Raw genomic sequence first — 12,631 nt, forward strand, 5'->3', positions numbered from 1 at the left:
ATCACAGTGATTGAAAACACAAGGTTACAGTTACTCTGAGGGTCCTATGAAATCCATACATTACCAGTATGGATTTCAACGGTCATAACCTGCAAAAAGGTTTTCTTTTTGTTCTGTTTGAGTATTAAAAAATTCATTGCTGAAAAACATATGAAAAGTATAACAGTAAGAATTAAATCCAGAGACAATATAGAAACAGTTATTTATTAAACAGTCCAAATAATAAAAAATTTTTCTTCCACTGTTGGAACAACTGCTTTGAGCAGTAAATCTTCATATACCGTCCAAAAAACAAGTCATTTCATGACAATAATTTAAGCACGAACAGAATGCAACTTTATAAGGTGATGATTCTTGAAATTTTCTAAAATATTAGTTACATTCAGAAAGTTACAATAATTTATCATTATTAATGGAAGTGTTGAATTTTTTTTGTTTAACAGAAGACAACATAAGAGGATTTTCAGTCCTTGTGCCAATCGGCTTGGGCTTAATATGAATAGTATAAGTAACCACTGACCATTACAATAACCATTACAATAACCTAAAACCCTGTTTGACATTAAATAAATATTCCCTACTGGCTTTAGCAGAGTGTAACATCTAAACTCCAGACTAAATAAAATAGTATGAAAATATTAAATCAGCCATATTCAATAAAAAAAATCTTTCATTGGACAGTGCAAAATCTGAATCCAATTTAACAAAAATAGAATTTCTCATCAAAATAAAAAGGCACTACCTTTAAAAATCAGGCATATCCAACACAGTCTACTCTACACTGTAGAGTTTTCATTTATACCATGTATTTTAGAGTACAGACTGTAGTACAGGGTTCTGTGTGTCCACACTTCTTCTTCTGAGGTTCATCTTGCTGCCAGTCCAGCACAGTCTCTCCATCTTCCTGTACCACATCTGCAGTAGCCACAGTTTGATAAGCACTTTCGTTGGATTCTTGGGGATTTGGAGTGTAGGTAGGAATGATGTTAAACAGGATGAAGCCGACGGTGATCACCACAAATGACACAATGTACAGGACTGAGAACTGTGGGGGGGCGAGAAAGAATTAACATAAACTTGGAATGATCTACATAACAGATTTATGAAATAAATGAGAGCGTCTTGCGAGAAAGTACGGAAAGCCCGAGTGCACATTTACAATATACATATGATTGCTGGAATGCCCGAGGTTCATAATAGACAGAAATACTACAGACAGGTTACATGTTTCATATATTTGTATTTATTGAAATAGGATTTTTGTTGTACTTTTACTAAATTCAATTAGTTCAATTCATTTTTATTTATAGCCAGTGGCAACTGTGTCAAGGAAAAACTCCCCAAGATGGCATGAGGAAGAAACCTTGAGAGGAACCAGATTTGAAAAGGGAACCCGCCCTTATCTGGGTGGCACCGAAAGTCCATTTATTACACTTCCATCATTGTTGAAGTGTGCAGTGATGGGCGCTTAAATGCAAACCTTGGTCCTGAGCCATTGTAGTAGACTGTTGATATTAATAATAGTCCAAATCCATCCTCAAAGTTCTTAAAAACTAAAAAGAACTTTCTTTCGGCTTCTCCCGTTAGGGGTCGCCACAGCGGATCCTCCACATGTTTGATTTGGCACATGTTTTTACGCTGGATGCCCTTCCTAATGAAACCCTCCCCATTTATCCAGGCTTGGGACCGGCACTGAGAGTGGCTGGGGTTGGTTCCCTGACCGGGGATCGCAGCGTTGAGAGCGCCGCATCCTAACCACTAGACCACCAGGGACCTAAAGTTCTTGAAAACTAATTACCTAAATTAAATCCTTGCTGATTTCTTCAACCGTACATAGTGTATCAGAAGACTGATCACTCACCTTGTAGTGAAAGAGTACGATGCCGCAAAACAGGCTGAAGAGATCAGCCGTTAGCAGTGAGAGGTTCACCGCTGTAGCACTGGTCATCTTTACCACCACAGGCATGAAGCTGTACAGGCCATACATGCACAGCATATAGGCGAGGAAGAGCAGGCCTACAGAGCAACATTCAGTTGGTTATTACTGTTTTTTCATTTAAATTACTATTTATACTAGATCACTGTATAGTCCTAGATTGGACAGAATGTAATGATCTTCCGGGCATAGGGCGTGCACATTTCCGGTTTTGTGGCGCGGCCACCTTGCCCTTTTTCTCGCGCCTTTAGCTCAGTGCCAGAATATCTCACCGGCTTCCAAAGTCCCTGAGAATATTCTTGCCACACTGCCTGCTCTGGTTCCTGACCTCTGCTCTGCCCTCCTAGTACCCAGTTTGGACTTTGGTTTCTGCCTATATTGTTCTGTTCTATATTGAACTGTTTTATTGGACTTTGTTTTCGCCTTTCCCCATTAAAGACCGTTTTCACCTAACTCTTGTGGCATCCTGCATTTAGGCAGGATGCCACAAGAGTTTTCTCCTATGCAGTCTCCACTCAGTAACCCTCAGATTCCTGACAGAATAATCTGGCCTCGCATTGTGTCCCACCGCTTCACTGACAATAATCTGGCCTTGCATCCTGACTCGCACGTTAACCGACAGAATAATCTGGCTATAGATGGACCCAGCAGATGTATTAAAGGATTTTACAATATGTCATGTGTAGTATATAAGGAACAAATCACTAGTCAAACTTTAAAGCAGCAATGCGAATGTACTCACATATTGTCCAGTTCCAGCTTATCTTACTGACTGCTCCAACCTCAAGTACAGCCCTAAAGCACAAATGGACACAAAGGGTTAAATCAATTCTGAATTACTGACTCCTCAAATGTAAATCACAAGATATTATTACAAGACATTACATTTTGATAGTATTAATTGTCAAAAACAATTATTGTATGAACACATTTACTGAGAAAAAATTTAAGCAGGAAATCTAACTGTATCTATGCTCAAGATATAAACATTAGCAAAACAAAAGAGCTGGAATAAAACTATTAAAAATACTTATCAAAGCTTATTAATAAGGTATTCATGAAGAACAATATTCATTAAAAAAATAGATCTTAAACTAAAGGTCGACAGATTCATCGGTTTTGCCGATTGATCAGCTCCGATAGTTGTTGATAGGAACTATCAGATATACGGCAATATCCATACCGATAGTTTTTCCGTGTTGTGTCTGCGGCTTTAGTAGCTAAAACGTCTGCTGTCATTCTACATTGCAAGAGCGGCCCTAGAGGCAAATCATTTGACACCACGTGCTGTTTGTTGTGTTTTTAATGTTTTGTATTTAACTGTTTTTATTTATTTGCACTGTTCAGTTTGAACGCATGTTTAATTTTCCTCAATATTTATTAATATAATTAATTTTTATTTATTTTGCACATTTTCAAGATTCAGAAGTGTTTTATTTTTGTAATTAAAAGTTCAATACTATTTTACATGGAGTGTTATTATTATTTTTTTTTCCTAGTATCTATTTTAAAAACTATTGGTTGATTAATTGTTTACTGGCAAGTACGATCCAAGCTAGCCATCGGTATAATCCAATATCGGTCAGCCTCTAGTTATGACATTTGATGCAGGTCATGATCTTCCCTCCAGGCTGAAATAAACATTACAGGGAATCCTCTTACATTTGTACACCACTGATCAGAGTCCCGAAAAGTCCCATCATGCCCAAGAACTCCACCCTGCTCCGGTTCTTCACTGTGTACTCCTGACACATGTTAGACACGGCATACAGAGCAGCACTGATCAACACTAAGCCGTCACCCAGTAAAACGTGAGAGTCTGGAAGATACGAGATGGAAATAAAGACAACAAATTTTAGATTCAATCTGCTTTCGACACACACTTCTCACATTTGAATATAAGGAAAGAAAATAAAGATGCTAAAACCTCATGCTTAGAGCTCTGTATAGGTAAAGTTCTAGCATTTCCTGCTGATCTCCTGCAGCATGATAACCCATCATGGGTACTTGCAGGTCTAATGTTAATCCTGCTGTTTATTCTAAACCCTAGAAAAGCATTACACATTTTTTTTTAAAACAGATCCAATTTTTATAATAGATTTTTCATGGTTTATAGTAGTTTATATAGAACAAAGGAAAAAGTGTGAACTAGTTGATAGAGAGTACCCACGTGAGCCCTGGTCTCTTCCTGCAAGCAGGTCGGCTCCCACCATCGCGCCGACACCGAGCAGACACATGGCCACAGCGACGAAATGCAGCGGCCTGTAACGGGTCTTCAGGAAGAACCAGGAGAGCACCATCAACACCGGGATCACAAAGCAGTCCAGCAGCTACAACACAGAACAGTTGATGAGCACTTGCACTCATTTAAACTTTATAAAATGTTTAAATAATTGTAATCATTCACATTTTTTCAATCTTTAATATACTGATTTATTTGGTTTCTCAATATTACATCATTAATAGAAAATGTTCATTTACTTTGCAGTTACTAAAACAAAAAGAAAAGTTTTAAAGATAATAGTATTTTATTCATGTATATAAAATGTAGGTTTTAAATTGTAAAAACTGTACAAAGAAATGTGTAAAGACAGGGTGAAACACGTTGTGGCCTTTTAAAAGTTTAAATGCCGTATGTACAGAAAATGAGACAAAAGGATACACAAATGGTTCTAGATCAGAGATGCCCAAACTAGGACAAGTGGACCAAAAAAAACTGGTGACCTGTGTTAATGGCATGATGCCAAAATAAAAGATCTTCATTTCTAAATTACTGTAAAAGAATTTTGTTTTATTTATAAGCAGCAAAAACTATGGCAGTACCCACCTCTGTGAGCAGACTTTCAAACTGATAACCTTGAACAAGTGTAAACTGTGGAGCAAACTAACAGATTCTCACACTCTCAATATCCTGAGCGTATCAGTAAGTCAGCTGCTGCCCCATTTTGAACAAAACTTTAGAAAAAGCAGCTTCATGACCTTAATGGTGCCCGATATAACAACCATATAGCTGTAGTGTTTATAGCTTGAATGGCTGTATTGAGCATTTAACTCTATTGTACTGTAAATGAGACTGCTTTTATGTTTTCATTGAACTAAATGTTTCACTGATCGATGAAACTTTGAAAATTAAACTGCATTAGTTAAACAGATTACAGGGAAATGTTTTCTAATTTGCAAAACATTTTATCGTCATATTAGGGCAACTTTAATTTTAATACAATACAGCTTGGTATAATGCAACACTGAGGGCTAAAAGTAAATCAATCAAGTTAGATTTTTAGCCCTCTGTATGAAAACGTTTGGACAGCACCATAACAAAGTTGGACACTTTTACAGGTTCATAATCACATCTCACCAAAGAAAAAAAATTATTCTGTAAGCTATACCTGAATGCTTGTAAGTGTAGTAAACTGGTAAGCCAGCACAACTGTGTAGTTTGCCTCAACGTCTGTTAGCGCCATCAGCAAATACTTCCACCACTTCGATTTTAAAATCTGAAAAATGCTCTCATTGCCTGTGCGAAAGAGAATGGATTTAAATCAGGAAAAGGAGCATTTAAAGGTTACATAAACATACAATAATGACCATAATGTGTTCACTACAGCATTTTCCAGACAACAAAGAGCTCCAAAAAGTTCATTTAAATCACTATTTTTTTATAAAAATATGTAAGTGGTCTATTTTGTACAGATATACATACACACACATGGTATAGAAAAATTTATTTTACAAAGGTGAGTTTACCCCTCTTTTCGCAACCAATTTATTATGTTCTCTCAAGGGACAATAATATAAAAACGTTATATAATTTAGAATTGTCAACGTGCAGCTTGTACAGCAGTATAGATTTACTGTCCTCTAATTAATAACTCAACATACAGCCAATATTGTCTAAATAACTACCAAAAAAAAGGCAGTTAGTGAGTCCATAGTGACAAGCTGCTGGATGTTAGACACATGGCACTTCTCTACCTTCTGCTTGACGATGCCCCACAGGTGCTCAATAGGGTTCAGAGGACAGACAGAGTCACACTGACATTTTGTCAAAATGGGGTCATGTCTGAAGGAAACCAGGCACGTTCATCACCTGGCCAGTAAAGCATGCATCATTTACATAAAAAAATAAAATATAAATAAATTCCTCTCAGAATTGTAGGCCGATTTATTTTAATTTGTAATCTAGCGGAGTGGTCCCAAACTCTCGGGCCGCAGACCGGCACTGGTCCGTGGGTCAATTGGTATCGGGCCGCACAGAAAGAATGCATTACTTACATTATTTTCGTTTTATTTATTATCTGATTCTGAACAATGTTTTATTTTGGAAACTTAGCGGATTCTGTCCGCCACATCTGTCTATCACTCACTCTTGATGCATGTTAAGATGCTTGTTATTACATTTAGAAAATACCAGTCCGTGAAAATATTGTCTGACATTAATCTGGTCCATGGCGCAAAAAAGGTTGGGGACCACTGATCTAGCGTACCAGTGTAGATTTATTCATTGATAAAGACTCAAAGCACTTTTGTACATTGCTCTGGACAAGAGCATCTGCTAATTGCCTTAAATGCAATGTAAATGGAATAATCGTTAGAATACTCAATTATTAAAATAATTCATAGCAGCAGCCCTACTGTGCACTGACTGAATGCTGCACATCATCTGAGCCAAACAAAATTATTTTAGTCGCATCAGACTATAGAACATGGTTTCAGTAATTCATGCTCTGTTTGCAGACTTTCTTGTGAGCCAGCTTCAGAAGAAGCTTCCTTCTGGACAACGGCCATACAAAACCAACTTGTTGCACTGTATGGCGTATCGTCTGAGGACTAACAAGCGGACATTCTGCTTCTGCAACCTCTAAAGCAATGCTGCAGCACTCATACGTCTGTCTTTTTGAAGCCAGTTTCTGTACCTGACGCACAGCATGAGGACTCGACTTCTTTGATGGACGCTTGTGAGGCCTGTGAGTGGAACCTGTCTTAGAAAACCTCTGTACTATAACTCAGTTTCAGGTTATTACTGATCTTCTCATAGCCTCAGTATCTTTGTAAAAACCAACAATTCTACTTCACAAAAGTTCTTTGCCATGAGGTCCCATGTTGAACATCCAGTGGTCAGTATGAGAGAATTATACTCAAAGCACCAACTTTTAACTGCTCTAATACAAGATATACAAAATAGTATGGTCCTGTCCAGCAGACAAAACATGATTAATAGGACATTTGGCTTTGCATGGTTAAATGACGTACAGCTGTTTTCATTTAGAGTGCACTCACTTTGGTTGCCGGCTATTTAGACAATAATGGCTGTATGTTGACAGTAAATCTGTACTGCTATACAAGCTGCACATTCACTACACTAAAATATATCAAAGTTTAATTTTATTGTTCCTTTGAGAATATATACTAAAATGGTTGCTACAATGTGAGGGGTGTACTCACTTTTGTGAGATGGTCAATATGTATGTACATCACACAACACTTACCATGCATTACACTAAAAGTTCATAATCCATAATAGACATGAAAAATTCCACATAATCACAGTCAACTGTCATGATGGTAAAAATAACCACTTAAAGTCAAGCTGCACCTCATCATCATCTTACTGGTTATTTTATTTTATCAGCAAGCCCCCATATGTTTTAGCCCATTTGTATAGCAGAACATATAGTGGTTGTTCATATAGACTGGATCAGTTTCTTACCTTTCCTGAATGACAGAGTGGTTGTGTAGGTCAAAAACAGCAGTGTGTAGTTTAGGAAACTCTGCAGCATCGGTGTCTCCACACGAGCTTCTGCCAGATACTGACTGGTCACTGCTGTCCCACAGATCAGCATGGACAAGACCTGACCCAATACGATCGTCTTCAGGAGGTGGCTGATGCGTGAATACAGGAGGATCAGTAAAAAAATATTTAAAAAAACATCAAAAAAAAAAAAAAAACACCACATATGTACAACAGGAATGTCTGAGATGCATAACTCCTAACTATAAACCACTGGTTGAAACCATAAGATGATTGTAGCATTTTCCAGAAGACACACATTATTTAGCATTGCTAAATCATACACCTGAAAGAAAAGGGTTTTCAGTAATAATTTTCTCTTTCGATTTTATGCAAATCTTCATTGAACAGCATTTACTATGATGTGAACCTTACCAAGTGAAAACATCCTTCAACCTGAAGTTTCTCGATCCACAAACCAACTCTCTCCATTGCCCAGGAGCTCTCAGGCCCACACAATCAGGGGGTATGTATCCCTCCTCACGCTCCATAAGGCCAACTGAAAAGGACTAAACATTACAGCAGAGGATTTACTGAGTCTGAATGCAAGAATCAGAAGGCATGCAAGAATAACACTGAGCTAGGAAGCAGTAATCCCTTTTTAGATCTCCATCATGTGGGCTGGCAGAAAGTGCAATTTTAACTCCAAGTGTCAGACTTATCAAGCTAGTAACTGCACCTAAAATGTTTCTCAAAAAGCTCTTGAAATTCATAATACAGTTAAATAAGGGAAACTGAAAAAAGTACAAAGGATGACCAAGAGCATGTGGTCGTTTAGTTGTTGTAAGCACTTGTTCAATAAACTCTATACAAAATTTGGGACTGAATAAATCTGCCCTAGATTGCTGAAATAATATAAAGAACAATAATTCATAAACTGCATTAACAGCATTATCTTCTTCATTAATGTAAGCTAAAGAAGCTCGTCTGTTGGATCGGATCACACGGGTCAGCCTTCGCACACCATATGCATCAATGGTCCTTGGCCATCTATGACCCTGGGTTCACCACTGTTCCTTCCCTGGACCACTTTTGAGAGATACTGACCACTGCAGACCAGGAACATCCCACAAGAGCTCCATTTCTCCTACTTCAAATACATCACTATTGAGTAGAAAATGTTCACTTGCTGCCTAATAAATTACACCCACTAGCAGGTGCCATGATGAAGAGATAATCAGGCAGTGTTATTCACTTCACCAGTCATAATGTTATGCCTGATCGGTCGGTCGTGTGTGTGTGTGTGTGTGTGTGTGTGTGATGGATGGATGGATGGATGGATGGAGCAACATTCAAAATGTTTACATTTAAGCCAGTTCATATTAATGTCCTACAGTGATCTCATGTATTCGCTTCACACAGATGAACCAGACGGATTCATTTGCACCAATAGAAACTGGAACAATAAGTACACACGTGGTCAAACCAGTAATTAAACCGAGTAGAATGTAGTTTTTAATATAGTTATTTGTCATGTAACATGATTTAAAAGAATAAATGTGCGGATCTACAGCAGTCAATGAATCAACATCATTCAGGCTAAGCGCATTGTGGATACAGCTAACATAACAAGCTACACACTCAGTACGATTCAGAACGAAATAAAGTGAGTATTATATTCCAGCTAAACGTAAATCATGATTATTTTATGTGTATCAAATAACTCAATTTTAACTATTATTATATTTAACCGGGTTAAAGGACATTATCTACCTGCGATCAATCAGGACATCTCGCCGGTTTCACCGAGTCCCATGCGGTAGTGAATCAGAAGCAGCCTCGCTTTCCGCATTAACTCGGCTTTATCTCAAATATCCTCCTCATCCCCTATGCAAGTCCCATTCCGAGTGTCTGCTCTACAAGCACGTCCCACCCTACCTAGTGCACTTATGCGTTATGTAATTTGGTATGCAACATATTCCCTAAGGGTTAGTAATTTGTTTTGCTAAGCCCCGCCTATAAAGAGTCATGAATATTAATAAGTTCTGTGGCTCCTAAATGTGATTGGCTGATGTAAAACAGCGTAAGAGAGGCAACTTCTAAATATCGTTGTACAGATTCATTCATTTATTTATTTATTCGTTTGTTTATTTGTTTATTCCTTTTTTTAGCATTTTTTTTATTATAACAATTTTAATTATTAAGCAAATCTGTCAAAAATAGAGCATTATATTGATTTGCTGTGGCCATTCTTAACTTTTTGTCCAACATAACCCAAAACAATTACATGTTCAATAGAAAATTAATGTTTGAATTAAATGATTCATTTTAAATCATTAGAGAATTATAGTAGAAATAGTTCCTTTGACCTCCTACTGTGATCCACTGTGTTTCTGGTGGTCTTTAATGGTAGTGTAATGAGTGCTCCTCCTTCTTCTTCTTCTTCTTCTTCTTCTTCTTCTTCTTCTTCTTCTTCTTCTTCTTCTACTATTATGTCCTCTACATCTGCCTCTACCTGCATGTCTTCCCTCACCACATCCATAAACCTTATAATTTTCTTCATTAGAATAATCTACCCATCTCTGGTGTAGTGTTTAATAATAAACCATATAAAAAGCTGTAATGGAAATGTTAAGGAATTTGATGTAAACTGTTTTCATTGTATTGCAAAAATATCCATCACTGTAATGCTAAAAAAGAGAACTCCCTCAACTCCTTATTGTTGACTCTATAGTAAAAGATTATTAAAAACTTAGACCTGAGTGTGTCTGCTGTGTACTTTTCATCAACAGTTGACCATCCCTTTATTCCTGAACCAACCTGCTGGTCTCATAATAAAGGTAAAGGGAAAAACACTTGGGCTGTGTGATGCAAAGTGCAATATGCAGGTAATAGCTATAACAGCAAACCCCCAGCATGTTTACATCCTATAAAACCACATTAATTTACCAGGTTCCTCATAAGAGTCATTGTAATAGCAGCTATACCTAAACAGCTTTCTCTTCTTCTCACTCTACTAAAGTTTATAACAATTACACATTTGGTCAGAGAAATAACAAAGCACATATTTTCTACATGTAGATTTTTTTTTTCCTGAAGAGAAGTGTCTTCCAGTTTCATAAAATATATAGATTTACCTCTGACTGTTCCAAGGGCATGTTCAAATATTTCTGTCAATACAATTTCTGCTGTTTCAGAACTTCTGTAATCCTGGTTATAACATGTTACTACTAATACTAAAACTTAACAAGAAATACACTTTACAGTTATTATTTATGCAGTCATTATATAGATACCGTAGTGTCCTTATTTAAAACTATTTTCCTATTGAAACTTACTTACGATTTCTGAGAAGCTCTTTCACAAAAACTCTTCTTTCCCAAACTTGAAACACTGCATGAATGTGTATCACGGATTGTATGCATTTTTGAACAGCAGGAAGACAAACACCGGACATCCCCAAGAGGAAGAGATATGACTTCAAGGACAATAATGTCTTTATCTCCAGGTAAACCATTATAGTTCTGGGATATGTTGGAGCAGATGTGCCTGAATGAGAAGTAGCCTAGAAACTAATACACTAGTGACTTATGGTATTTATATTGATTAAGCATTATTTGTATTAATGAGTTTACAATCAATTTTGGAAACAAAAGGATTGTTCATGCTTTGTATTAGTGTTGTTTTAAAATATTTGACTTGCTCTCATTTGTAGGAAATACTGAAGGATATCTTCAGCTAATTGTTTGATTTCATTTGGCAGGTCAGATGTTCTATACTGAGCAACAGGGTGTGTCTGGAGAAATATTTTGAAATTTAATTAAACAGTGCCAATGCTTCTTTTGCCTTGTGATGTGTTATAGATAGATTTTTGTAGATTGAATTAATGTATATGGAAATTTCATAAAAATAATTTTGGAATGCTCACATCTATTCTTCTAAGGTATAAAAGCTAAATAAACGAAACCAACTAAATGCGATGAGAACAAATAGCATGCAAGAATCAATCACACCAGAGATGCCCAAACGTTTTCCTATTAAGAGCCATAACTCAAACTTGACTGAGGGTCGTGCATTATTATATATATATATATATATATATATATATATATATATATATATATATATATATATATATATATATATATATACATACACTATATTATAATGGAAATTTCCATGGTTCCTTATTAATGATTTAATATTTAAAAATAAAGAAATAAATAAAAAATTACTCTCCTCAGCTTACAGTATGTGGATTTAATTTAAAAGTTCTGGTTCAGTGAAACCTAAAGTGCAAAAGAAACAAGCTAATTGTGAATAGAATTCAGTGTCTAATGCAGCTATTATAGGCATAAAGTCAAGTCAAGTCAAGTCCAGTTTATTTCTATTGCGCTTTTCACAACAGACATTGCCTCAAAGCAGCTTTACAGAAATCAACAGTCAAGGTGAACGGTGTGTATTTATCCCTGATGAGCAGCCATGGCGACTGTGGCAAGGAAAAACTCCCTTAGATGTAATGAGGCAGAAACCTTGCGAGGAACCAGACTCAAATGGGAACCCATCCTCATTTGGGTGACATCAAGAGTGTGATCATAAATCTTTCAACAGTACAGAACACTGGAGAATGAAAACTAACATTGATACTGGAGTGTGTGATTATAAGTAATGATCTTTTTACAGTCTTATACAGTCTTTATGGTCTTTTAGTAGCTCCTAGTTTTATGAGCTCAGCATTTGTGATCATCACAGATCCAGCACCAGCTTCTCCATGCCAGAGCCTTTAAACACTACAGGAGGTCCAATGTCAAAACCACACATGTAGTGGGATCCAATTGGCACTGGTACGTCTCTAGATGGGTCGGGATGATTGCGAGTTCGGCATCTACTTCTTCAAAGGTCCATAATCTTTAAGCTGGTCTTTATTTTTATTTATTTTTTTTTTACTTTTTTTTTATTCTTCT

At 36.7% G+C, this 12,631-nt stretch overlaps 1 protein-coding gene across 2 annotated transcripts; it reads right to left on the reverse strand.

The window, feature by feature from the left end:
• Positions 1-190: 190 nt before the first annotated feature.
• On the reverse strand, positions 191-11,087 carry slc35f2 (solute carrier family 35 member F2). 2 transcript variants are annotated; one of them, XM_046867904.1, is made up of 9 exons: positions 11,010-11,087; positions 8,103-8,236; positions 7,647-7,819; positions 5,326-5,453; positions 4,107-4,266; positions 3,599-3,755; positions 2,679-2,731; positions 1,862-2,016; positions 191-1,045 (listed from the first exon to the last, which is right to left on the reverse strand). In XM_046867904.1, exons 2-9 carry the CDS (start codon positions 8,216-8,218, stop codon positions 797-799), a joined length of 1,191 nt encoding a protein of 396 aa, XP_046723860.1. In that variant the 5' UTR covers positions 8,219-8,236; positions 11,010-11,087; the 3' UTR covers positions 191-796. The 2 variants fall into 2 exon arrangements, with proteins under 2 accessions (XP_046723860.1, XP_046723859.1); XM_046867903.1 differs by lacking the exon at positions 11,010-11,087 and adding an exon at positions 9,441-9,575.
• Between the last annotated feature and the right edge of the window lie 1,544 nt (positions 11,088-12,631).

This window comes from Silurus meridionalis, chromosome 15 (assembly GCF_014805685.1).
Source record: "Silurus meridionalis isolate SWU-2019-XX chromosome 15, ASM1480568v1, whole genome shotgun sequence".
NCBI classification, from domain to species: domain Eukaryota; kingdom Metazoa; phylum Chordata; class Actinopteri; order Siluriformes; family Siluridae; genus Silurus; species Silurus meridionalis.